Source organism: Rana temporaria, chromosome 1 (assembly GCF_905171775.1).
Source record: "Rana temporaria chromosome 1, aRanTem1.1, whole genome shotgun sequence".
Taxonomy (NCBI): Eukaryota; Metazoa; Chordata; class Amphibia; order Anura; family Ranidae; genus Rana; species Rana temporaria.
The window spans coordinates 362,798,351-362,826,349 of NC_053489.1; the positions used below are offsets into that span (position 1 = coordinate 362,798,351).

The window sequence follows — 27,999 nt, forward strand, 5'->3', positions numbered from 1 at the left end:
CCTTGCACAAATGGAAAGGGCTGCAAGGGCTGGGATGGTGATAATAGGGGATTTTAACTACCCAGAAATTGACTGGAGTAATGGCACTGCTGGGACAGTTAAAGGGCAAAAATTGAAAAACCTATCGCAGGACAATTGTATGGTCCAGTTTATTGAAGCCCCAACTAGGAATTATGCCGCGTACACACGATCATTTTTTCGGCATTAAAAAAAATGACGTTTTTCGGCATGTAGAAAAAAAAACAAAGTTTTTCCAACTTCATCATTAAAATGACGTTGCCCACACACCATCATTTTTAAAAATGCTCTAGCAAAGCGCGGTGACGTACAACACGTACAACGGCGCTATAAAAGGGGAAGTTCCATGCGGATGACGCCACCCTTGGGGCTGCTTTAGCCGATTCCATGTTAGTAAAAGACGATTTGCGCTTTTCTGTCTGTTACAGCGTGATGAATGTGCTTACTCCATTATGAACGGTAGTTTTACCAGAACGAGCGCTCCCGTCTCATAACTTGCTTCTGAGCATGCGCAGGTTTTTAACGTCGTTTTAGCCCACACACGATCATTTTTTACAACCCGAAAAACAACATAGTTTAAAACGTCGTTAAAAAATGCAGCATGTTCGAAAAAAAATTTTTTCGTTTTTCAGAACCCGAAAAATTATGTGAAGCCCACACACAACCATTTTAAATGACATTTTTTTGAAACAACGTTTTTTTCATGCGGAAAAAATGATCGTGTGTACGCGGCATGATGCTCTGTTGGACCTGGTAATCTCAAGCCATGCAGAGCTTATTACTAATGTTCAGATAAAGGAACACCTGGGTAGCAGTGATCATAACATGATTTCATTTAATGTTAACTATAAGCAAGAAATACATACAGGAAAGATAAAAAAAACTGAAATTTTAAGAGCGCAAATTTTCCAAGGATGAGGGCTGCTCTCCAGGACTTGGACTGGGAGGGACTATTGGCACCGATGAACACAGAACAGAAATGTGAATTCTTCAAAAAGACTGTTTGGGACCTCACTGCAAAGTATATTCCCATGGGCAAAAAGTTTAAAAGGCTAAAAATAAAACCTATGTGGCTCAAAAAAGCTATAAACAATAAGAAAAGAGCCGTTAAAAAATATAAAAAAAAAAAAAAATGAACACTAGTGTCATTTAAATGTTACAAAGAATATAACAGGATATGTAAAAAGGAAATCAAGGATGCAAAAATTCAAAACGAACGATAGATTGCAAAAGATAGTAGGACAAACTCCAAGAAATTCTTCAAATATATTAATAGTAAAAAGGTGAAGTCTGAGCATGTAGGCCCCTTAGGCCCCTTTCAGACGTCCGCTCTGCCTGTCCGTTTTTACAGGTCCGTTAACGGACTTGTAATACATCCCTATGGGATCGCGTCCATTAGCGGATGGAGCATCCGCTAGCGTCCACGTCCGTCGGGATCCGGTTTTCAGACGGACGAAAACCCTATTTTTCTTCCGTCCGGCGGAACGGAACTGATGCAGACGGACAGACGGTCCGTCTGCATCCGGTTCCCCATAGGGCAGAGCGGAGCTCAGACAGGGCGGTCCCTGCACTGTGTGCGGGGAGCGCCCTATCCGCCGACAGCTCAGCGGGGATCCCCGCCGAGCCGACGGAGACACACGGAGCAGACCCAGAAACGGTCCGCTCCGTGTGAAAGGCCTAGTTAGACTTACCGGTGACGGTATTTCTAAGAGCCTTTCAGGACAACCTTGGAGAGAGCGCAGCTCCGCCTCTTCTGTAGGAAACACCCACAGGCTTTAAATCCCTCCTCTTCCACCATGGCTTCAGTTATTGTGTGGCCTCCGGCACTGGAAAACAAAGCACAGAACCACAACACCATGATAGATACATACTTTACTTTTTTAATATACATTTAGGGAGGGAAATAGCGGTTGTCCTGAAAGGCTCTTAGAAATACCGTCACCGGTAAGTCTAACTAGGCCTTTCTCAAATCGCCTTTCAGGACAACCTTGGAGAGGATAACCAAGTAACTTATCCTAGGGTGGGACTACTGCCTGCAGTACCTTCCTGCCGAAGGCTTGATCTGCGGCCGACAGCAAGTCCAACCTGTAGTGCCGAATAAAAGTTGAAAAACTGGACCAAGTAGCAGCCTTACAGATCTGATCAGGCGTAGCACCGGCCCTTTCGGCCCAGGAAACTGCGGTTGACCTTGTAGAGTGAGCAGCGATCCCTGAAGGAGGAACTTCTCCTTTTGCTTGATAGGCTTCAGAAATTGCTTCTCTAAGCCACCTACCGAGCGTACTCTTAGAAGCTTTTTCCCCTTTTCGGGAACCGGAGAATACCACAAAAAGAGTGTTTGATTTCCTGAACTCCTTGGTGACGGAAAGGAACTGTAACAGACATCTCCTTACATCCAGTGTATGGAAAGCTTCTTCTCCTGCATTAGCCGGAACTGAGGAAAATGTTGGTAGAATTATTTCTTGCGACCGATGGAAAGTTGAGGCCACTTTCGGTAGGAAGGCTGGATCCGTTTGAAGGACCACTCGGTCTGGCAAAACTCTAAGGAAGGGTTCCTTAATTGCTAGAGCTTGGAGCTCACTGATTCTCCTTGCTGATGTAATGGCAACTAAAAAAATTGTTTTGAGAACTAAATTTTTTAACGATGCACTCTGTAAAGGTTCAAACGGAGCTCCCGTGAGACCTTGCAAAACAATAGATAAGTCCCAACAAGGGAAAACTTTGAGGGCTATCGGTCTATTTCGAGCCAGAGCCCTAAAAAATCTAGAAATTAAAGTTTCTTTGGATAAAGATCTTTCAAGATAAACTGAGAGAGCCGCTACCTGTGTTTTCAGGGTGCTGGCGGCTAGACCTTTCTCCATTCCTTCATGGAGAAATTCCAAAACTGAAATAGTACTCTTGATTTCGAAATTTTTGGAAGAACACCAAGAGTTAAATTTCTTCCATACTTTGAGGTAGATGGACCTAGTTACCTCTTTTCTACTTGATAGTAGAGTTTTAACTACTTTATCAGAAAGTCCTTTAGATTTTAGAAGGTCTTCTTCAGAAACCAAGCACTTAGATGTAGCCTGCTTGCTTCCGGATGGCACACAGAGCCCTGTGTCAATAGATCCTTCCTGTATGGTAATCTCCAGGGAGGTTTTGAGGTCAGGTTCAAAAGTGTTGCAAACCAAGGCCTTTTTGGCCAAAAAGGAGCGATCAGGAGCAAGTTGGTGTTTTCCTCCCTGAATTTCCTTAGGACCAGAGGAATTAGTGGAAAAGGGGGAAAGGCGTAACACAGCCGGTAATTCCATGGGTGTGCTAGGGCGTCTATCCCCACTGCCTGATCCATTCTGTGAATAGAAAAGAATTCCTGGACCTTCGTATTTTGCTGACTTGAAAATAGGTCCACTTGGGGATGTCCCCATTCCTCCGATATCATATCGAACACCTCCTGGTTCAGACTCCATTCTGCTTCCACCACTCTTTTTCTGCTTAGCAGATCTGCTAGGAGATTTTGTGATCCCTTCAGATGGACTGCCGATAGGGAGGCCACATTTATTTCCGCCCATGACAGAAGTTGATGTCCATGAGCCCTTTGCTCCTGGTTCCCCCTTGCTTTAACACATAGATCACTGCTGTCGTATTGTCTGACAGAATCTGTACATGATGTCCTTTGACCTCCTGTTGAAAAGCTATCAGACCCAAATGAATGGCTTTCAATTCTCGCCAATTTGACGATTTTTTTGCCTCTATTTTTGACCACGTGCCTTGAGCGGTTTGACCCTCCAGATGGGCTCCCCAACCCCAGGAGCTTGCGTCGGTTGTTAGACGCTTGTCCAGGGGAAAAATCCATGGGAGACCTTTCGTTAGATTGGAAGGGTCCCTCCACCACCATAGTGCTCGTTTCACTTTCGCAGATAGTTTGAAACGTTTTTCGAACGGCACCTGGTGTGACCAGACCTGCAAGATGTTTTTCTGGAGTGGTCTGGAGTGCAGTCTTGCCCACTGGACTGCTGGAATTGTAGCTGTAAGAAGGCCCAGAACTGACATAACTGTTCTGACTGGTACTGAAAGGTTCGTCTGGATCTGACCCACTGCTGAAAAGATTTTGTCTTTTCCTGAGGCAGGAACACTTTTTGCACTACTGAGTTTAGGGTGTAGCCTAGAAACCTCATCTCCTGAGAGGGATCTAGATGCGATTTTTCTAAATTCAAAATCCAACCTAGACTTTTGAGATGAGTCTGTGACGTTTGGAGGTTCGTCACAAGCTGATCCCTGGAATCTGCGAAAAATAATAGGTCGTCCAGGTATGGCACGACCGAGATCCCTCTCAGTTTTAGGGGCTCCAGGGCTTCCGCCATAATCTTTGTGAAAACTCTGGGGGAAGATGACAGGCCAAATGGTAGGGCCCTGAATTGGAGATGCCATACTGATGTTCCCAGATTGATGGCCAGGCGAAGGAATTTTTGGGAAGCTGGTGCTATTGGCACATGTAAATAGGCATCCCTTAGGTCCAGGGATGCCATGAAGCAGCCTGGAGACAACAGTTTTGTGATGGAGTAAATTGTGTCCATACGGAAGTGTTTGTACCGTATTGATCTGTTCAGGATCTTTAGATTCAGAATCAACCGGTATTTGCCTGAAGGTTTTTTTACAAGAAATATATGGGAATAAAACCCCCGACCCTCCTGCTGTTTCGGGACCTGGACAATGACTTCTTGTTGAATCAGATCCTGTAAAAGGTTCATCATGGCCGAAGCCTTTTCCTGGTCTCTTGGAAGGGCTGTAATGTAAAACCTGCTTGGCGGACACTCCGAGAATTCCAGTTTGTAACCTTGTGAAATGATGTTCTTTACGAAAGGGCTTGTGGATATTTGACTCCACTGAGGGAGAAAGGATAACAATCTTCCCCCTACTGGAGTAGTTTTGTCATTTGTCTTTAGGGGTTTGATCTGGAGGAGATCTGAAGAGAACCCCACCTCTTCCCCTACCCTTTTGAGGAATCCAACGTTTTTTGTTGACATCTTCTCTATTTTTGTAGGGTTGTTGAACAGCACGAAAATTCTTTTTAAACGTCTGTTTCTTCTTGGCTGGGAAATCCTTCTTTTTATCGGCCGTTCTATCTAAGACTGTTTCCAGGTCTGGCCCAAAAAGAAAATCCCCTGAAAAAGGGATGCCACAAAGTTTAATCTTTGAGGCTGTATCCCCTGACCACGTTTTTAGCCAGACTGCACGCCTAGCTGAATTGACAAGTGCTGAGGATCTGGCTGCCATTTTAATTGATTCGGCTGATGCATCAGCCATGTACTTAATTGCATTAAGGATTAGAGGAAAGGAGTCTAAAAGGTCTTTCCTATGGGTGCCTGCTTCAATGTGGCCCTTCAGTTTCTCTACCCAGCATTCCAGGTTTCTTGCTACCACCGTGGAAGCCATGGCTGGTTTAAGGCTGGCGGATGCGGAGTCCCAAGCTTTTTTAAGGAGAGCATCTGCTCTTTTGTCCATCGCATCTTTCAAGACCCCCATGTCTTCAAAGGCCAGATCTGTCCTTCTAGAAACCTGTGAAAAGGCAGCATCCACTCTGGGTTTCTTATTCCAAACCTCGGTTTCTTTATTTTCAAAGGGAAATCTTCTCTTAAGAGATTTAGGTAGGAAGGGACCTTTTTCCGGATCTTTCCATTCTTTCTTAATTGTGTCGGATAACACTTTATGAACAGGAAAGACTATGTTTGGAGTCATCCATACCCTGGTACATTTTATCATGGACTGATAGTTGTACTCTTTCCTCCTGAATATCAAGGGTAGTGTAGATTGCACCTAAAAGTTCATCCACATCCTCCAGGGATAATTTATATTTAGAGGTTCTGCTTGCATCCTCTTCTTCCTCTTCCTCAGAGTCTATAAGTGAGGGAAGAGTACTTGTCCCTTCATCCCCAGAGTCCACCACTACTGGCCTGGAGGTGGAAGCTCGTGGGCTTGCTGGTGGTTGCTGGGGCTCAGTATGGACCGAACTCTGTACTAGCATAGATTTAACTGAACTAAGTGAGTCCGAAAGTTCCCTGACTGATGAAAATAATTCCTTAATTTGTTGAGAAGATTCCTCTTCAACTAGTTCTTTAATACATGATCTACACATGGCTTTCTGCCAAGAGTCTCTCAGAGGGTTTTTACAGGAAGGACATTTCCTTTGGCTTGGTGGGTTTGCTGGTTTAGTTTTACTAGCAGTTTTCTCCTGAAACGAGAAATTAAACTGATTTTAATCAAAGCTCTATTAGCTAAGCAAGGGAAACCACCGTGCTAATACCACCACCAGAGTGAAAAATGTCCCCTTTAAGAAGAAAGATAAAAACATAGCAACCACCAGAGTTTCTGCTAGATGGCCCAGCACAAGCTTCCATCAGAACAGAGCAGGCTCCCATAGGGAGGAAACAACAAAACACAACAATAGTAAGCCCATAAGGATCAGAATAAAGGCACCATTGTACCCCTCTTACCTGGGCCTGACCGGTGCTGACGGCGCCTGCATCCGCCATCGCTGTAACTCTTTCCTCCATTGCAGAGAGACAGCTGTAGAGGAAACGCTGGGTTTTTGAGTTTCCCGGGCTCCGCGTCATCAATAGGAGCCGGAAACGGAAGCGCCGGTCAGAGAACCCGCCCTCTAGTCCCTGCGTTCCAGGCGCCAGGAGCCACAAGCGCCACACCTCCACAGGAAACGCCGCGTCGCCGGCGTGACGTCACCTGCCAGACCGGGACCGACATGCAGGACATGTTTCTTTGAAAGAAACGGTACCTGCCCGACCACCGGGGCCAAAACCTGCGGACTCCGGGCACCAGACGCAGCATCCCCTATGGATCCCAAAGCTCCCGTGAGCAGGCGAGACCAGAGGACTCCGGAGCATCCCCCCTTAAAGGTACAGTGGGGGAGCTGGGATGGTTTAGTCGCAGCCTTACAAAAAAGGAAAAACAATGAGGGAAAAGCCTGTCTCCAGCCTTGGAGAGAACGCAGCTCCCTGGCTCCAACCTGATGCTTCCACCATGGCGGAGGAAACACAATAACTGAAGCCATGGTGGAAGAGGAGGGATTTAAAGCCTGTGGGTGTTTCCTACAGAAGAGGCGGAGCTGCGCTCTCTCCAAGGTTGTCCTGAAAGGCGATTTGAGAAAGAGCCCTTACAAAATAATCTAGAGTGGGTGACTGGGGACAAAGAGAAGGCAAATTTATTAAATGCTTTCTTCAGCTCTGTGTATACAATGGAGCATGGGGGAGCTCATGTCCATAATGGGGGTGGTAGTGACACAGCCCCAAATCCACAATGGCTCAAAAGTGATCTGGTCCAAAAATATTTAGACAGAATAAAGGTGGATAAAGCACCTGGACCAGATGGCATCCACCCATGGGTCCTAAAAGAATTAAGATCTGTAATTTCAAAGCCACTGTATCAAATTTTTAGGGACTCCTTGACGGGAATAGTACCACTGGAATGGTGCAGGGCCAATGTGGTGCCCATATTTAAAAAGGGCACAAAGTCTTTACCAAGTAACTATAGATCTGTTAGTTTAAAGGGGTTGTAAAGGAAAAAAAAATTCCCTATATAGCTTCCTTTACCTTGGTGCAGTCTCCTTCACTTACCTCATCCTTCCATTTTGCTTTTAAAATGTCCTTATTTCTTCTGAGAAATGCTCACTTCCTGTTCTTCTGTCTGTAACTACACACCGTAATGTGAGGCCTTCTTCCTGGTGTGGAGAAAGCCTCTTGAGGGAGCGAGCAGGAGTGTCAGGACGCCCACTAACACACAGCTTCTTTCTCTATCTGCAAAGTAGAGTGTCCTGACTTGCCTGCTCGCACCTCCCCCCTTAAGAGGCTTTCTCCTCACCAGGGAGAAAGCCTCGCATTACGGTGTGGATACTTTCCTAAATGTACATAATATAACTGAGTACTAAGATTTGTAGGTAAAGTTGATCCGAGAGGCAATCGGATTTTCCCCGGGGGATCAGGAAGGAATTTTTCCCCTGCTGTAGCAAATTGGATCATGCTCTGCTGGGGTTTTTTGCCTTCCTCTGGATCAACTGTGGGTATGGAGTTGGGTGCATGGGATTGTACTATGTTTTTTATTTTGTTTGTTTATTTTTTTGTGGTTGAACTGGATGGACTTGTGTCTTTTTTCAACCTGACTAACTATGTAACTATATAATGAGCTAGTATGCTATGCCGTTGTCTTGCCTGTTTTTTTTTTGGGGGGGGGGGGGGGTTACAACCACTTTAAGGTCTTTACAGAGAACAAGGTGGCACTCTTTACCTCTGGAGGAAAATAAATGTACCCTCCAAATACGGAAAAGCTTCTTCACAGTAAGAGCTGTGAAAGAAATAGTCTCCCTCAAGAACTGATTCTGGCCAACTTAGTAGATTGTTTTAAAAAAGGAATTGATTCTTTCCTAAATGCACATAATATAACTGGATACTAATATTTATAGGTAAAGTTGATCCATGTAAAAAGATATATTTGTATGAATCCGTGCAATGAGCATTTAAGTTTAGCAGAAATAGAAAATGTAATGTTTGAGTGGGACCTATGTCCCAAAAATGGGGATCGATAGAAACAGCTGCCTCTACATATTATACAAAAAAATCCCACTAGATAGCGCTACACCATGTAACAGTGCCACACAATGTTTTGTGTTGGGGAAACAAGTACAAAAAACCTTCCGTGCAGCTATAAACCACCAGGAGACATGGGCAATAGAGCAGAAAAACAAAAAGATACAGCGCACAGTGGTTTAGTAGATATCACTTTATAGTCTGTAAATGTTGAAAAACGAAAAAATGAACATGAACTGATAAAATTGCAGCAATAATAGCAAAGTTAAAAGAATGAATAAAATCTGATGGCAGTCCACAATGCATACACAGAAGTGGTATATTGATGGTAAAGTTGAAACCCAAAAAATCACTATGGGGAGATGGCAAAAAGTACTTCCAAACAGTGGGCACACTGTAGTGTGGGGAGATGGTACAATACCTCAGCAGCGGCTCTCCATGCAGGAAGATGGTACAGGCCGTGGAGGAATGTTTTCCACGCCAGGAGCAGTCAGTGGAACAGCTCTGATGCAGGGAGGGGTATTTTCCCAAATCACCCGGATGTTGAAAAGAAGCCCATAAGAACGGGGTCCTCCTCACAGCTGCGGTGTAGAGCGGCGGGGAGAGCCTGGATCAGACGCAGCCAAGCCGAGCCGATGACGCCGCCACGTCAATCGGAGCGGGAAGGGGCGCCCCTCCCCGCTCTGATTGACGCGGCGGCATCATCCGAGCTGTGGAAAGTCATTTAGAACAGCTTACTGAAATCCTTACTGAGGAGAAACAGGAAGTGAGAAATTCAGACAAAGAAAACAAAGAAAAAAAACATTTAGAAAGGAAATCGAAGGAAAAGTTAAGTGAACCAACAATGCACTAGCTTAAAGTAACCTGTTTAGAAAATAAAAAATGAACCTTTACAACCCCTTTAAGCTTGCCTGAGGGGATAATCCAGGGCTTTTTTCCCCCTGTTCCAAGCCAACAAGATCTCTTATTGTAAAGGCCTGAAATGGAACTGGGGATAGGGCACCGCCTCGAAGGAGGATACCATCCTCCCTAGAAGGCTCATACAGAGCCGAATGGAGGGTTGTCTGGTGCCTCTTATCTGATGCACCTGATCCTTTAGGGCACAGATCCTTACGGGTAGCAAGAATACTCTTGCTTGGACCATGTTTAGGATCAAACCTAGATATTTAAAATTTTGAGCAGGTCTCAAGGTTGACTTTTTGGTATTTATGATCCAGCCTAAGCTTTACAAATGCCGCACTGTGTATATTATGCTTCATTCTAGAGCCTGTACTGAGTGATCTCTGATCAGGAGGTCGTCCAGATACCCGAGCACCAGAATCCCTTGGGCCCTTAAAAAGCCCAGTACTGGTGTTAGGACCTTTGTGAATACCCAGGGAGCTGTAGCTAGCCTGAAGGGTGGAGCCCTGAACTGAAATTGACGTTCCTCTACTTCAAAACGTTGGAACCTCTGATGTGGCTGAAAAATAGATATTATTATACAGGATTTATATAGCGCCAACAGTTTGTGCAGCGCTTTACAACATCAGGGAAGACAATAGAGCTTACAATCTAGCAGGGAGGGTCAAGTGGAACAAAGGGTAGTAGCTGAGGGGGATAATAAGATGGACAAAATGAAAATACAGTTGTTAGGTGTGGGTAGCATAGGCTTTTCTGAAGAGGAGGGTTTTCAGGGATCCTCTAAAAGCCAATAGAGAAAAAGATAGACGGACAGATTGGGGTAAGGAGTTCCATAGGCTTGGAGAGGCTCTGGAAAAGTCCTGGAGACGAGCATGGGAGCAGGCGATGAGAGAGCTAGAGAGCAGGAGGTCTTGAGAAGAACGAAGAGAACAATTAGGTTGGTATTTAGAGACTAGGTCAGTGATGTAGCTGGGGGCAGAGTTGTGGATGGCTTTGTAGGTAGTAGTTAGTATTTTGAATTTAATTTGTTGGGTGAGCGGAAGCCAGTGGAGGGATTGACAGAGAGAAGTAGCAGAGACAGAGCGGTTGGTAAGGTGGATGAGTCTGGCAGCAGCATTCATGATGGACTGAAAAGGAGATAGAGTGTGCAGAGGTAAGCCAATGAGGAGGGAGTTGCAGTCATCGAGGCGAGAGATGACCAGGGAGTGAATTAAGAGCTTTGTTGTGTCAATGGTTAGAAGGAGGCGTATTTTGGAGATGTTGTGGAGGTTGAGGCGGCAAGATTTGGACAGTAATTGGAGGTGGGGCATAAAAGGAGAGTTCAGAGTCCAGGACTACTCCTAGGACCTTGGCATGTGGGGATGGGCTGATAGTTGATCATTTTGACAGAGAGATCAGGGGAAGAGGCATGTGGGGGAAGAAAAATTATAAGTTTGGTTTTGAATAGATTGAGGTTGAGAAAGTGGTGTGACATCCAAAACTGATATATCTGATAGTAAATTAGTGATATGTGGGGAGAATGAATGAGCGAGTTGAGGGGCAGAGAATAGAATTGAGTGTCGTCAGCGTAGAGATGGTATTGGAAGCCGTGTGACCCAGGAAGGAGGTGTAGATTGAAAATAGGAAAGGTCCAAGAACAGAACCTTGGGGGACCCCAACAAAGAAAGGAAGAGGAGAGAAGGAAGTAGAATTGTAAGTAATGCTAAAGGTGCAGTTGGATAAGTAGGTAGAGAACCAATGAAGAGTACAGTCACGGAGACCAAAGGCGTGGTTTTTTTTGAGGAGGAGTGGGTGGACAGCAGAGAGGTCCAGGAGTAGGAGTACAGAATAGTGGCCCTTAGTTTTGACCGTTAGTATATCGTTTGTTAGTTTTAGGAGAGCCGTTTCTGTGGAATGTTGAGGACGAAATCCAGATTGAAGGTAGATAAAGAAGGCCATTATCAGCAAGGTGGATGCTCAGTCGGTTGTAGACTAGACATTCAAAGAGTTTGGATAAAAAGGGGAGCAAGGAGATGGGGCGTAGGTTGTTAAGATTGGATGGGTCCAGTGAGGGCTTTTTAAGTATGGGACTGACTAGTGCATGTTTCAAAGAGTTAGGGAAGATGCCAGAAGAGAGGAAGAGATTGAAGGTGTGGGTTAAAGAGTGTAGAATAGAGCCAGAGGGTGAGCATGGCATTTGTGAGGGAACAGGATCCAGAGGGCAGGTGGTAAGATGGACATTAGCAAGTAATTTAGCAACCTTGTCTATAGTGGTGGGGTTCAAAAAGGGAAGTACCTGTGGGCATGAGGTGTAAAGCATGGAGGGTATCTGAACAGTAGAGATCTCCTCGCAAATTGTATCAATCTTCTGTTTTAAGTGATTGGCGATCTCCTGGCCAGTGAGTGAGTTAGTGACTAAAGGACGAAGGAGAGAGTTGAAGGTAGAGAAGAATGAACGGGGACGGGATGATACGTTTTTAATGAGGGTGATGAAATAGGTCTGCTTGGCAGTGAGGAGGCTGGAATCGTATTTTTGGAGGGCAGATTTATACTGGCCGAAATCTTTCTGGAACTTTGTCTTATGCCACAGGCGCTCGAGAGCACATGTGTGTTTTTTCAGACTTCTTGTATCGTCTGTTTGCCAGGGTTAAAGGGGGTGGGGCCTTATTCTGTGTGTAGTGAGAAGGGCCAGTGTGTCCATTGATGCTAGAAGTGAAGTGTTGTAGACAGAAGTGTCTAGGTCGGTGCAGGACAGGGGTGCGATTTTGTTATAGAGGTGGTCAGTTGCAGAGTATAGAAGAGAAGGGTTGATATGGCGAAGGTTTCTACGAGTAACCGTTAGGCGTTTGGAGGGAGAGGAGGCGGGGGAAAGGGAGAGTGTGAAATTAATAAGGTAGTGATCAGAGATAGGGTAAGGATATTTAAAGAGGTTGCATGGAATGCATAGGTGGGAAAGGACGAGGTCAAGGGTGTTGCCTTCAGAGTAGGAGCATGTATCCATTGCTTCAGGTCAAAGGAGGAGGTTAGACTGAGAAGTTTGGAAGTTGCAGGAGTGTTAGTATTAGTAGGGATGTTGAAGTTCCCAAGAATGATTGTGGAGATTTCAGGAGAGAGAAAATAGGGTAGCCAGGCAGAGAAGTCATCAAGAAAGGATGATACTGGACCAGGGAACCAGTAGATCACAGCTATCCTTAGAGAAACTTGGGAGAAGAGACAAATGCAGTGCACCTCAAATGAGGAGAGTGCCAGAGAGGGAGGTGGGTGAAGTACTTGAAAGGTGCTATGTGGGGCTAAAAGGATTCCAACACCCTCTCATTTGCATCCACTGGGTCTGGGGGAGTGAGTCCAAAGAAGACCATGAGATGAAAGAAAAATCCTGGATTGCCGCACTCCTCAAAAAACGATGTCTTTATTCAAAACATGAAAAAACAACAAAAATTCTAATGGAAAAAACAGCCAAAATTCATGCAGTCAACCAAGAAGTGGATTAGGAAAAAAGAGCTGACATGTTTCGCATCCTGTGATGCTTACTCGTAGCGGTAAACTTTTCTCCAAAGAAGACCACCGTGGGATAGAGCAGCAGAAGACACTTAGCCAGATTCAGGTAGCTTTACGCCGGCGTATCAGTAGATACGCCGACGGAACTCTGAATCTACGCCGTCCTAAATTTAAGCGTATTCTGGAAACCAGATACGCTTAAATTAGGCTAAGATACGAGCGGCGTAAGTCTCCTACGCCGTTGTATCTTAGGGTGCAATATTTACGCAGGCAGCTAGGTGGCGCTTCCGTTGAGTTTGGCGTAGAATATGCAAATGATTAGATCGGCCGATTCACAAACGTACGTGCGCCCATTGCAATTAGTTACGCCGTTTACGTTAGAGATACGCCGGCGTAAAGATAAAGTTGATCCCTAGGTGGCGCATCCCATGCAAGGTATGGACGTCGGAACAGGCCTATCTCTTTACGTCGTTTGCGTAAGTCGTACAAGAATAGGGCTGTGCGTAAATTACGTTCACGTCACAGGCATTGAGCCGACGTATCTTAGGGCGTAAATACGACGTGATACTGAGCATGCGCGCGCATGCGCCGTTCGTTCGGCAATGCATCTACATGGGGTCAAGCCTCATTTAAATACAACACGCCCCCTACAGCCTACTTTGAATTACGCGCGCTTACGCCGGCCCATTTACGATACGCCGCCGTAACTTAGGAGGCAAGTGCTTTGTGAATACAGCACTTGCCTCTCTAAGTTGCGGCGGCGTAGCGTAAATACGGTACGCTACGCCCACGCAACGTAAATCGGCCGTACCTGAATCTAGGCCACAGTGTGGGATTTGTGAAGCCAGGTTTAAGTAATGGCGAGTAGATGAAATGAGTTAGCAATAAAGAGATCGTGGAGGGAGGGGAGTTTGTTACAGACAGAGCGGGCATTTCAAAGGGCGCAAGAGAAATGGTGTCTGGTCTTGGGAAGAAGAGAAATGGGAATTAGATTGAGTGCATTGCGGCTGCAGCCAGAAGGTGTAGGGTAATGGCTGCGTTGAGCACAGTTAGATGAAGGAGGCCCAGGGTTTGGGGATACATCACCAAAGGATAGGAGAAGCAGAAGGGTGAGGGAGGTAATGTGGGAATGTGATTTATATGAAGGGACGACATGCCCCAGTGGTTTGGCGTATTGGGCGTGTGGATTTAAAATTAGCCGGAGTTGGTGAGTGCAGTAAAAGGGAGAGGACAGAAGTGAGAGTGAGATATATATATATATATATATATATATATATATATATATATATATATATATATAAATATAAAGGGGTGGAGAAGAGGTGTGCAGGAGAGTTGATTTAAGGATAGAAGACACAGCTGTCAGAAGGAGTGATAGACAGTGCATTTTAAAAGGGGGAGGAAGAGATGAAAGTGTGAACAAGTATACCTGTATTGTAAATTTCAAGGTGTTTGTGTTCCCTCGCTTTGTGCATTCGCTGAGGTGCAGAGTCAGAAGTGCTTCCTGCTTATAGAAATAGCCCCACTTGTAGCAAAAGCCCCAGCTCCAAATGTGCCCCCTGCAAATGCCTCCCTCAAATGATACTTATATTTATACTGGTGGGATGGGGGGTGGGGCATTTTAATTATCCAATCAGGAGGTAATAAATGTTTGCTGGTTAACAGGGCAAAACTCTAACTTCAGAAACAGACCGGCAAGAGGGCACTAAAGTTAATGGGCCATAATTTTGGGTAAGACAAGTGAGATAATAAAGCATTGTAATGTGGACAGGTCTACAGACGGTTAAGCAAAGATAACATGCCAGTATTTTTAAATAGACATAAGCAAAGCAGATAGCAGTGTTTCAGTTTTTGGGTTGAGATCTTTCAGCATAGCAATTTAGACTAGAAAACAAACACTTTTCAATTCTGGGTGAATGGCAGTCAGCTGCAAACATACCATAGCAATTTAGACTAGGGAATGTAGGTATGTGTAAATATGCATCTTATATCGATGGAGGCTAGAAAGTCTCCCCTCAGGAGTGAGGTTACTACTGAGCAGACAGACTCCATCCGAAAGGGCTGTAACGCTATATACTTGTGCAGGGATTTTAGGTCCAAAATGGGCCTGGTGTCCCCGTTTGGCTTCTGAACCATAAACAAGTTTGAGTAAAACCCTGTGCCCCTTTCGAGTATCAGAACCTCTACAATCAATCCTTGATGTACTAGATGCTGTAGTGCCTGAAGCAATACATTTAATTTTGGAGGATCAAAGGGAACGCTGGATTTTAGAAACCTCAGGCGGGGGGGGCATGCCCCGCAACTCCAGCCTGTAACCGCAAGATATAAATAAGGTGACCCATTAGTCCTGAATTGTTGTTTTCCAAATGCCTGGAAAGAGAAGCAACCTTCCCCCCCACTCAATGGAGTGGGGACGTCCCCTCAAAAAGAAGGCTTGGTGCTGGGTTTAGAAGAATTTTGGACCGAGGGCTTTTTTTGGCCCTGGCCTTGCGGCTTGCCCTAGCGCCCTGTTGGCGGCGGAACCGCCCTGACGCTGAGACATTTGAGGAAGCAATCCCTGGGGTTTTAAACGAGAGACATCTGATGCTTTTCTTCACAGGAAGTAGAGAACTCTTCCCTCCGGAAATCGTTTGGCTCTTTTGTGGACCAGATAACGACACAAAAAGTGAGTCAGACGTCCCAAACGGAGCCGTAACAGACAGGTACACCCGCAAAGCACGTACCACGTCTAAAATATGCAGCGCAACCTCCTTAGGATGCGCCGGTCGAGGACACAAGGATGGAAGTACAATGTCCTCATTAAGGTGAAAGGCCGAAACCACCTTCGGAAGAAAGGAAGGTTGCAGGCGCAACACCGCCTTATCCTTATGGAGGACCAAGTATGGCGACTTGAAAGACAAGGCCGCGAATTCAGAAACACGTCTGACAGACGTATTGGTCACTAAAAAGGCCACCTTCTGAGATAGTGTCAAGAGAGGAATCTCTCTGATGTTTTCAAAGGGAGATTCCAGAAGAACCGAGAGCACCAGATTCAGATCCCATGGAGGAAGAGGTGGTTTAAGAGGGGGAAGTATATGACGCACCCCCTGCACAAAGGTACCCCCACCAGAGAATGGGCCGCCAAAGGTCGCTGATAGAACACAGCCAAAGCTGAAATCTGTCCCTTAATGGTGCTTAAAGTGGATGTAAACACGAAAAAAATTTATTTATTTTTTGATGTCACAATGTACAGTATAAGATTTCTTATCTGTGCCCAGTCTTGCCACACAGTTAATCCAGCTCTGAGCAATCCTCTTAATGTTCAGTGAAATAAAACGGACTTACAGAGAAAAACCTTAGTCCGTTCCGCCCCCTTGCTGTGAGTGACAGGTTATTTAATTATCTCATGCACCAGCCTGGAGACTGGCATTATTTTTTAATTCCCACCCCCACTCCTTTTCATGTGGTTACTTTTCTGGATTTTGACTGGATGTTAGTGATCATAGCAGAATTTAGTGTAAGGAATACACAGGAAAAAATGCACGTTGACAAGGGGAGTGTAGAGGAGGACGGGGAGTCTACTGACATCACGACTCCACCCACCAAGCTCCAGACAACAGATCCACCCAAAGAATCTGCAGTTTTTCAGTTCTTAGAACAGACAGAGGGGAAACATTTGACAGGTAAGGATACATGCAGGAGGCATGTATATCCTTATAGATCAGCACTATGGCAGTAGTTTAGAAAGGATGAGAGTGGGTTTACATCCACTTTAAGACAAGTTTCTGATCTGCTCCACGCTGTAAAAACAGCAAGACCCTGGAAACCAAATACGTCCGTGGACGCCACCCCATCTCCTTGCACAAAGATGTAGGCCTTCTAGGTGCGATGGTAGATCTTCCTGGAAGAAGACTTCCGTGCCCTCAGCATGGTTGAGATGTCCAAGTCGGAAAGACCTCGGTCTCTTAGTACCTGGCTTTCAATAGCCATGCCGTTAAAGCCAGCGACTGTAAAGCAGGATGAAGTATGGGACCCTGAGCCAGAAGGTCCTCCGGCATTGGCAGCCGCCAGGGTACATCCGCCACCAGGCGCACGAGATTGGCGTACCAAGGACACCGAGGCCAATCTAGAGCGATTAAAATCATCGGGATCCTCTCGGCCTCCACTCTGCGGAGCAGCCGAGGAAGCAACGTCAATGGGGAAAGGCATAAAGTAGCCGATACTGACCCCACGGGGACCAACACATCTGACGCGTCTGCCCAGGGATCTCTGGACCTGGCCACGAACCTCGACACCTTGTGGTTGAGGCGAGAGACCAGGAGATCCACGTCCGGTGTGCCCCACCTCCTGCAAAGGAGTTGAAACACCTCCAGATGCAATGACCATTCCCCCCGGTCCAGCATCTGGCGACTCAGGTAGTCTGCCTGCCAGTTTTCTACGCCCGAAATGTAGATGGCCGACAGGGCCGGCACGCTTCTTTCTGCCCACCTTAGGATATGAGCGACCTCGGACGCTGCAGCCGAGCTCCGTGTTCCCCCCTGATGGCTGACATAAGCCACCGCAGTGGCGTTGTCCGGGATTCTTCTAGAGTCCAGCGACCCTGGTGCCGACTGAACCCCTCAGACTCCCCCCCAACCTTGTGAGGCTGGAGTCAGTCGTAATCACAATCCACTGGAAGGGAAGAAACGGCTTCCCGGACCAAAGAGCCAGGGATCTCAGCCACCAATTCAGAGAGAGACTCTGACAAGGTGGCTTACCTGAATCTGACGATCCAGACAATGGAGATTTGTTTCATTTGGACAGGATCTCCCTCTGCAATACACGAGTGTGGAATTGGGCATACGGTACTGCCTCGAAGGAGGACACCATCAGACCCAGGACTCGCATGCAAAAATGGAGAGACGATCATTTGCAGGATGCCAACAGCTTCACCGCAGACTGAAGAGTCTGAATTTTTTCCAGGGGAAGAAAGACTCTCGCTTCCGAGGAGTCCAGAATAAACCCTAGGAACTCAAAACGCTGAGTCAGTACCAGGACCAACTTCTGAATGTTTAACACCCAACCAAATTCTTGGAGGGTCTGGCTGGTTATAGACACATCCACCTCTAATTCTGAGCCAGAAGCTGCTCTCAGAAGCAGATTGTCCAAGTAGCCCACGATGGCAATGCCCCGCTGTCTCAGTAAAGCTAGGATCGGTGCGAGCACCTTGGTGAAAACCCTTCCTGCTGAAGCTAGTCCAAAAGGAAGGGCCACAAACTGATAGTGGTCATCCCCTATCGCAAAGCGCAGAAACCTCTGGTGACTTGCGCAAATTGGGACATGCAAGTATGCGTCCTTGATGTCCAAGGACGCCAGAAAGTCCCCCGGATGAAGCGGAGCCACCACCGAGCGAATGGATTCCATGCGGAACTTCCTTACTCTCACAAAGGCATTTAGGGCTTTGAGGTCCAAAATTGGATGGACACCGTCCTTCTTTGGGACCACAAACAGATTTGAATAAAAACCCTGAAAACTCTCATCCTGCAGAGTGGGTAAAATTACCCCGCAACTTAGCAAGTCCTGCACTGCCCCTAGTAGGGCAGACCAACAAGCCGGAAGGAGAGGAAGACTTGAGGGAAAGAATCTGTTCGGTGGATAGGGCGAGGGCAAGACTTCATGCAGTGGCAGGTTTGGATGCTGGCTTGTTCGGCTTACGCACCCAGGGACGTTTCTGTCCCCCAGCTGAGATTTTGTCGGCCTGGGAGGGTTGTCCCACAGGCCCTGACTGATGAAAATACTGCTTCAGAGTGGGAAACGAAGGATCCGTCTTACTGCGCGGTCCCTTCCCCTTGGTGGACTGAGGGAGGGGAGTGCTCTTACCCCCAGGGACATCCTTGATAATGTCGTCCAGCGAGGTGCCAAAAAGCCTCCCACCCTTGAAGAGTAAATCTGCCAGGGTTTTTTTGGATGCTTGGTCAGCAGACCAGCATTTCAGCCAAATCAGGTGGCGCAAAATCACTGCCGAAACAGAAGCTCTGGATATCAAGGGGGCTGCATCCAGAGTAGCATCACAGACATATACAAGGCCCTGGACCAACTGGTCAGCCAGTCTAATAAATTCGGGAGGGAGTTGGTGCTTCTCCACAGTCTGGTGCAAAACCTTTGCCCAGTCAGTGAGTGTCTGAGACACCAAGGTTGCAGCCACAATAGGCCGCAATGCAGACCCCAGCATTGTAAACATGGAGCTGGTCAGCGCCTCGGACCTACTTTCAGTATGGTCCTTGAAGGCAGGGGTCCCTTCTATAGGAAGAGTGGTCACCTTATTTAACCGGGCAACTAGGGGGGGGGGGGGGGTCAACTAACGGAGGAGAAGACCGTTTTTTCAAAAAGCTACCGGACCGCCAGGCGCTGAGGAACTTCAAAGGACTTCTGCGGCTTTTCCCATTTCTCATCAATGAACTTGTCAAAAAAGGGCACATAAGGAAAAACCTTCACAGAGCGGTCCGACAGTGGGACCCAAAAAAGACTGAGCCCTCAGTGGATGCCTCAGCTGCACTATCCAGCTTAAGGGAGTCCCTTACAGCACTGATAAGCGCACCAAGTGCCCTGTCCTGTACTGACCCAAGTGAAAAGTCTTCCTCACAAGGAAGGTCCTGGTCCACATCCTCAGACAACACAGAACCGGGGCCCTGTGCCACAGCCAGGTCTGGGTCTGAGTCAGAGCATTTGCCAGGAGATGGCGGGGAAGGGGACGCTTTTTATCCCCCCTTAAGCCCGCACGCTGTCGGCCAGGTCCACTGTGAGTGAGACAACACCACAGCCCAGTCATATGTGCACCCTGGAGAAAAAAGCCCACCGGCCACCCCAGAAGTCATGGGGTAAGATGTGGCAGACCCAGCCCATAGCTACGGTGTGCTCACGCTCGCTGGCCGGACTGAGGAGACTACAAGGATCTATATATCCAGCCTGTCACTCAGCCGGAAGTTCATAGAAAACTGAGGCTGCAGGGAGGAGGGTTATGTCCATAGGGACCGCCCCCTGGGTGGGGCTGTTCAACTGTTAAAGTAGCATGTATTAAAATATCTAACATGTTCTGCCTAGTCCTTTCCTATGAACAGGAACATAACCCATATGTCAAGACTTTGAAGGCCGTGTCCGTCCATGGATGATAAGAGAAAGGCAAATGTATTAGGTTCTGTATATACAAAGGAGCATGGGGAGCTCAAGTCCATAATGGGGATGGTATTGACACAGTTCCAAATGATCCACAATGGCTCAAAAGTGATATGGTGCAGAAATATTTAGACAGAATTAGGGCCGGCTCACACTGGTGCGCTGTGCGAGATCGCATGTGACTCGCACAGCATTGCAAATCACATGCGATGCCCGTGCAATGCGATTTCAGCCATACAGATAGTATGGCTGAAATCGCATCCGCACTAAACTCGCACAGGATTCTTTTTTTGGTCTGCACCAGAATCGGATCGCATAGGTGTTTAGTAGAAGCTCAGTAGATTGCTTTAAGTAAGGCCTGGATTCTTTCAGGAAATATCACACCATTCCTCCCCCTGTCTATATTTCTCCTCCATACAGCCCATTCCCTGTCTGCAGTGACTATGACTTATCACAGGTGACACATCAGATTCCACTACATGCCCGGACTCCCCCCTGTGTCCCCGGATCACAGCGCCCCCTCCCCCTCTGTTCTTGCGTGCTGCTCTGCCAGTGCTGGTGGCCGTTCTGCAAACCGTGGCTGCTGGTCTCCCTATTATCTAGTGATAAGAACTGGGCGTAGCACTAGCCAGGCAGGCGGACACACCTTGTAATCCTACTCGGGCGATAGAGGATCATTGGAGGGAACTTACTTGAAGAAATGTGTCATTGCTGTCCCTCTGACCATGGCAGCATTGTAATGAGAAGGGTGATCTGCCTGCTCACCATCCCCCCGATCTCCATTCCAGCTGCCGGTGTTCTCACGTCAGCAGTGAATTCTCAGTGTGTATATGCTGCGCTCATGTGACTGCTTGGCCCACCTCTCTCGTCTCACCTGGTGTCAGCCCCGCCCGCCTCCCTTCTGATCTGATAGCTACAGTCAGTGGGTGGGGCTGACGCCAGGAGAGACATGAGATGTGAGAGCAGACAGGAGAGAGGCGGGCCGGGCAGTCACATGAGTGCGGCATATACAAACACTAAGAAATGAGGTAACAGCTGCATGGATCGCTCTCCCAGGAGGGGCGGGGCAAGACATCGATTTTTACGGTTGCATGCATCGATGCTGCATCGGGCACACCCGAATCGTGACGCAGCGATTAAATTCGGCACCCCTAATGGCCACGCTCCATGGCTATATAAGTAATGGCACATGCTGGAGCCAACACAACAGCTAGCGTCAGAAGGAAGACATCAGCGGAGGAAGAAGGAGAATCGTAGCAAGAAGACATGTTAAAGCTACTTTAATAAAGGACCTGTGTACTGTTTTCATTTTTGATACTTTTTTGGGTGAATTAGAAGGGGTACAATGTACCCCATACTCATTCACATAGGGTGGGGGGCTGGGATCTGGGGGCCCCCTTCATAAAAAGGGGCTTCAAGATTCTGATATGCCCCCTGCCCGCAGACCCCCACAACCACCGCCCAGTGTTGTGGGGAAGAGGCCCTTGTTTCCATCAGTGTGGGGACAGCACCCCAGAGCACTCACCTCCCCATGTTAAAGCAGAGTTACACACATTTTTTTTTATTTTATTAAAAGTCAGCAGCTACAGAAAGTATAGCTACTGACTTACATAAACAGACACTTACCTGTCCCATGGTCCAGCGATACGGGTATCGGGAGCCTCGCTAATCTGCCCCTCCTCTCCGCGGCGCCATTATAGCAACTGTGGGCACCCGGCCGTGACAGCTTACGGCATCACGGCCAGGCGGGCATTGCGCATGCGCGAGTCGCTTTGCACTCTCTAATTGGCCAGGCAATCTTCTGGGACCTGTGACGTGTCTCAGAAGATCGCTGGCAGGGAGTGGCCGCCTAGAGAGAAAGATGGTGTTGCCTAGGCAGCCAAGAATAAAAAGGAAGTGGAACAGGAAGTCCCACTAAAAAGCAGGTACACCCACCCCCTCAAAAAAATGACATGCCAATTGTGGCATGTCAGGGGGGCGAGGAGTGCTTAAAGCAGAAGTTCCACCTGCGGACAGACCTCCACTTGAAGGGTGTGTGGCCTGGTATGGTCCAGGAGGAGGGGTGCTCGCTCGTTCCCCCTCTTTCATGACCAGTCGGGCCGCATGCTCAAATAAGGGACTAATATGGCTTTTGGGGGGAACCCCACACCAATTTATTTTTTGTACCGTAGTGTGGGGGGTCTGGTATGGTTTCGGGGAAGGGGAATCCTACGCCTTTTTTTATATTTTGTTCATTTTGGCGTTGGGTTCCCTTTCAAGATCCATACTAGACTCAAAAGGCCTGGTATGGATCTTGGGGGGGGGGGGGGGGGACACCACGCCCTTTTTTTTTTAAGTGTATTTTTTTTTTTTTGTGCGTGTACTGGAGAGAGGAGCCAGACTGCAGGAGTTGGGAGTAGGCAGGCCTCCCCCAGAGGCAATCTGCCACCTTTCTCCATGCCCCCGGGTGGCAATGGCGGGTGTGTGAGGGGGTCCTCCCTCACAGCCTGCCCTACCTGCTCCGCTTTGAAGCCCACGGGGCAGAGGGACTCCCTATAAGGGAGTGAGAGGATTTTGCCTACTCAACCAGCCCCGTTAGTCCTTCGCCTCTCTTTTTTAGAGACCGCGTGGTCAAAGTGCGTGCATGTTAACCCAATTTCGAGTGTGTGTAAGTGTGGTGGTTTTTGTGGGAGGGGGGTGGGCGTACTAAGCGCAGGCTTACCTCGCATAGCACACCCACCGGGAGTCGGGCTGAGACCACCAAACTCAATTCACATGTAGCCGAGACCGGGATCCGAACCCCTAGCTGCAGAGGTGAATGGCTTTTCAGCACAGTGCCAATCGCGTTGAGCCACCGCAGCTCCCACGCCTTTTTTTTAAATCTTGGCGTGGGGTTTCCCTTCAAGATCCTCAGAGCACAAAGTCGCACCACAATTAGGATCATCATGATTCGACTTTGATGCGACTTCTATTCAAATCGATGACCTAAAAATCAGATCAGTTAAGACGGCTCTCATAGGGAACCATTGATTTTGAATAGAGGCAGAGAAACGCTGCTAAAAGCCAACAATGGCTAAAATAACGCCAATGCGAACAGCTATTAAAAGAGAAAAATACATTTTTTCCTGCCATTTGTAGTGGTTTTGCAGCTAATTTTTTCTAACGCTCTGTGTGCATGAGGCCTTAAAAAATAAATGAAAAAAAGGCTATGTACAGCTGTCTTAATAAGAAACACCAGTGAAAAAGTAAACACAGCAAGGTCCAGTTAAAGTCAACAAATATGTGCTCAAGACATCAAAATCACTAATTCTGCTTGCATGGTTACAAATGGTGCGTGTGTATATATATATATTTTTTTTTTTTAAGAATTATTATTCTTACCGCAACACTCTTCTTCCGATGATATGGCTGAATTATGGGTAATCCCAAGGGTGTCACCCACTGCACAGTGGCTCCAGACTTTGAGATCCTACGGGCACTTTCTGTTAGCCAGTTCTAAACAAGAAAAATATTTTAGTGTAAGGCAAAAGAACTGCCTGAACTAGAGATACAAATATTTAGCCGTTTCTGCAGATGAGGTGGCATTGTCCCAAAGAATACAAGTGCTTAATGGTGAAAACCCCATTTAAAAAAGATTGCCTTTTTAACCACTTAAGACCCGGACCATTATGCAGGTTAAGGACCTTGCCCCTTTTTGCGATTCGGCACTGCGTCGCTTTAACTGACAATTGCGCAGTCGTGCAACGTGGCTCCCAAACAAAATTGGCGTCCTTCTTTTTCTCACAAATAGACCTTTTTTTGGTGGTATTTGATCACCTCTGCGGTTTTTATTTTTTGCGCTATAAACAAAAATAAAGCGACAATTTTGAAAAAAATTCAATGGCCCAGATTCAAGAAGCAATTGCGCCCGTGTAACCATAGGTTACACGGCGCAATTGCTTACTTGCTCCGGTGTCTGATTCAGGAACCTCGTTACACCGACTGCAGCCTAAAATCTGCGCGGCATAAGGCTCTTATGCCACGCAGATTTTAGGCTGCATTCTTGCGTGGGCCGCTAGGGGGCGCTCCCATTGTGATCAGCGTGTAGTATGCAAATTGCATACTACCACTGATTCACAAACTTGCGCGGGCCCTGTGCAAGCCAGGTACGGAGTTTCCGTACGGCAACTTTAGCGCAAGGCTGCCCCTTCTAATAGTAGGGGCAGCCAATGCTAAAGTATAGCCGCCGCTCCCGCAATGTGAAATTTGAATTTCGCGTCGTTTGCGTAAGTGATTCGTGAATGGCGCTGGACGCCATTCACGTTCACTTTGAAGCAAATGACGTCCTTGCGACGGAGCATGCGCTGTACGCTCGGCGCGGGAGCGCGCCTAATTTAAATGATTCCCGCCCCCGGCGGGATCATTTACATTGCGCGCGCTTACGCCGGGCAATTTTGCCGGCACGCCCTTGCAATTTACGGAGCTACTGCTCCGTGAATCGAGGGCAGCGCAAAATATTTGCGGGGGCGCAGGGCAAAATCGTTGCCCTGCTCCCCCGCAAATATCGCGCAGATGTACCTGAATCTGTGCCAATATTTTTAACTTTTTGCTATAATAAATATCCCCCAAAAATATATATATAAAAAAAAAATTTCCTCAGTTTAGGCCGATACGTATTCTTCTACCTATTTTTGGTATAAAAAAAAAAACACAGTAAGCGTTTATCGATTGGTTTGCGCAAAATTTATAGCGTTTACAAAATAGGGGATAGTTTTAGGGCATTTTTATTAATATTTTTTACTACTAATGGCGGCGTTTAGCGATTTTTTTCGTGACTGTGACATTATGGCGGACACATCGGACAATTTTGGCACATTTTTGGGACCATTGTCATTTTCACGGTGAAAAGTGCTATACAAATGCACTGATTACTGTGAAAATGACAATTGCAGTTTAGAAGTTAACCACTAGGGGGCACTGTAGGGGTTAAGTGTGACCTCATATGTTCGCGACCCCACGGCTGGGCTCTTAAAGAGGACATACAGGTACGTGCTTGTGCCCAGCCGTGCCATTCTGCTGACGTATATCTGCGTGAAGGGGTTCTTAAGTGGTTAACAACTCTGCACCTGAAACAAGGGCAGAAGGGGGGGGGGTGTCAGGAGGAGATATTTAAAGTGAACCTATTAGCCATTTTTAACAAGTAAAACATACACCTCATTCACACAGGACATCTGAACAAGCCCCCTATGAACACTAGAATTGCTAGCAGGAAATGCCATTGGCTGCAAGCGCTGACTGGTGTGCTCTGGCAGGGGGATCAATGTACTAACATTAATTGTGTTAGTACAGTGATATTGGTTTTATTTTTTTCAGCCCCATTGGTTGAATGAAAAAAAAAAAGTGTACCAGGCTTCGCTTGAATTTTTAGTTTCTTATAAGCTTTTATGGCAAATTTATTCCGAAAAATATACTTTTTCTTGCCATTGTAAATGGGCACATTTACCTGCCAAACATTAGTATTTCTGTCCATACAGTAATGCAATTTACTCTGGCAGTGTATGCAGTTGGGTAACATTTACAGGTCTCGTTCTCTCAGTCTGTATATGGACAGTGAAATGAGGAGCAGCATATAAGCACTGTATCTCATTATTGGCTCCTTGTTTTGCTTCTCCCTCTCCCAGTCTAAGCTCTACTGTGCAGTCAATTGCAAGAACCTAAAACCAAGTCAAATTCACACTGTTGCATATTATAAGTATACATTTAGGCCCCATGCACACGAGACGCTGGTAAATGCAGGTAAACGCGTGCTCAGAGGCAGTTGGACAGCTTTTTCAACTGCCCCTGAACACATTCAATGTTATCCTATGTGTCCATGCACACAGTCTCGTTTATTGCCTTTTTAGGCAGTTGCGTTAAACCTCGTTTTTCCAGAAGCAAAAAAAATGGGTTCAGACGCAAAAGTTTTCCACGTTTCAGATGCAAAACGCGGTACCAGCGTTTTGCCACGATTTTGTTTATAGGCGTTTTTAAAGGTGACCTATTTTTTTACATTATAAATCTCAAAAATGATGGCAAATGATGAAAAAACATAAAAAAAAAACAAATTGCTTGCATTGCATTGTGGACAATCGACAACTTGTGGCAGGTGACGTGGCCATGTGACGTGGACAATCCACAACTTGTGGCAGGTGACATGGCCAGGTGACGTGGCAAGTGGACAATCCACAACTTGTGGCAGGTGATGTGGCAGGTGACGTGGCAAGTGGACAATCCACAACTTGTGGCAGGTGACATGGCCAGGTGACATGGCCAGGTCATGTGGTGAAGGGACAATCCACAATTTGTGGCAGGTGGTGTGGCCAGGTGACATGGTAGGCGACGTGGCCTGGTGACGTGGCAAGTGGACAATCCACAACTTGTGGCAGGTGACGTGGAAAGTAACGTGGCCAGGTGATGTGGCAAGTGAACAATCCACAACTTGTGGCCAGGTGACGTGCCAGGTGATGTGAACAGGTGACGTGGCAGGTGATGTGGCCAGGTGACGTGGCCAGTGGACAATCCACAACTTGTGGCAGGTGACGTGGCAAGTGGACAATCAACAACTTGTGGCAGGTGACGTGGCAAGTGGATAATCCACAACTTGTGGCAGGTGACGTGGCAAGTGGACAATCAACAACTTGTGGCAGGTGACGTGGCAAGTGGATAATCCACAACTTGTGGCAGGTGATGTGGCCAGGTGACGTGGCAAGTGGACAATCCACAACTTGTGGCAGGTGACGTGGTCAGGTGACGTGGCAAGTGGAAAAATCCACAACTTGTGGCAGATGACATGGCCAGGTGATGTGGTAAGTGGATAATCCACAACTTGTGGCAGGTGATGTGGCCAGGTGACTTTGCAAGTGGACAATCCACAACTTGTGGCAGGTGTCGTGGTCAGGTGACGTGGCAAGTGGAAAAATCCACAACTTGTGGCAGGTGACATGGCCAGGAGATGTGGCAGGTGACATGGCCAGGTGACGTGGCAAGTGGACAATCCACAACTTGTGGCAGGTGACATGGCCAGGTGACGTGGCAGGTGACGTGGCCAGGTCATGTGGCAATCCACAACTTGTGGTAGTTGACGTGGCCATTGGACAATCCACAACTTGTGGGCAGGTGACGTGCCGATGTGAACAGGTGACGTGGCAGGTGACATGGCAAGTGGACAATCCACAACTTGTGGCAGGTGACGTGGCCAGATGACATTGCCAGGTGACGTGGCCAGAGGACAATCCACAACTTGTGGCCAGGTGACGTGGCAAGTGGACAATCCACAACTTGTGGCAGGTGACATTGCCAGGTGATGTGGCAGGTGAACAATCCACAACTTGTGGCAGGTGACGTGGCCAGGTGATGTGGTCAGTGGACAATCCACAACTTGTGGCCAGGTGACGTGCCAGGTGATGTGAACAGGTGACGTGGCCAGGTGACGTGGCAAGTGGACAATCCGCAACTTGTGGCAGATGATGTGGCAAGTGGACAATCCACAACTTGTGGCAGGTGACATGGCCAGGTGATTTGGCAAGTGGATAATCCACAACTTGTGGCAGGTGTCGTTGTCAGGTAACGTGGCAAGTGGAAAATCCACAACTTGTGGCAGGTGTCGTTGTCAGGTGACGTGGCAAGTGGAAAATCCACAACTTGTGGCAGGTGACGTGGCCAGGAGACATGGCAGGTGACGTGGCAAGTGGACAATCCACAACTTGTGGCAGGTAACGTGGCCAGGTAACATGGCAGGTGACGTGGCCAGGAGATTTGGCAAGTGGATAATCCACAACTTGTGGCTGGTGTTGTGGTCCAGTGACGTGGCAAGTGGAAAATCCACAACTTGTGGCAGGTGACGTGGCCAGGAGACATGGCAGGTGACATGGCCAGTGGACAATCCACAACTTGTGGCAGATGACAT

General features: G+C 47.3%; 1 protein-coding gene across 1 annotated transcript in view; it reads right to left on the minus strand.

The window, feature by feature from the left end:
- The window catches only part of POLRMT (RNA polymerase mitochondrial), a 271,113-nt gene that overhangs the window by 51,765 nt on the left and 191,349 nt on the right, over positions 1-27,999 (minus strand). The window contains exon 15 of the mRNA XM_040322078.1: positions 23,457-23,570. Within this exon, the coding sequence (XP_040178012.1) occupies positions 23,457-23,570 (114 nt within the window). The remainder of the gene's footprint in view (positions 1-23,456; positions 23,571-27,999) is intronic.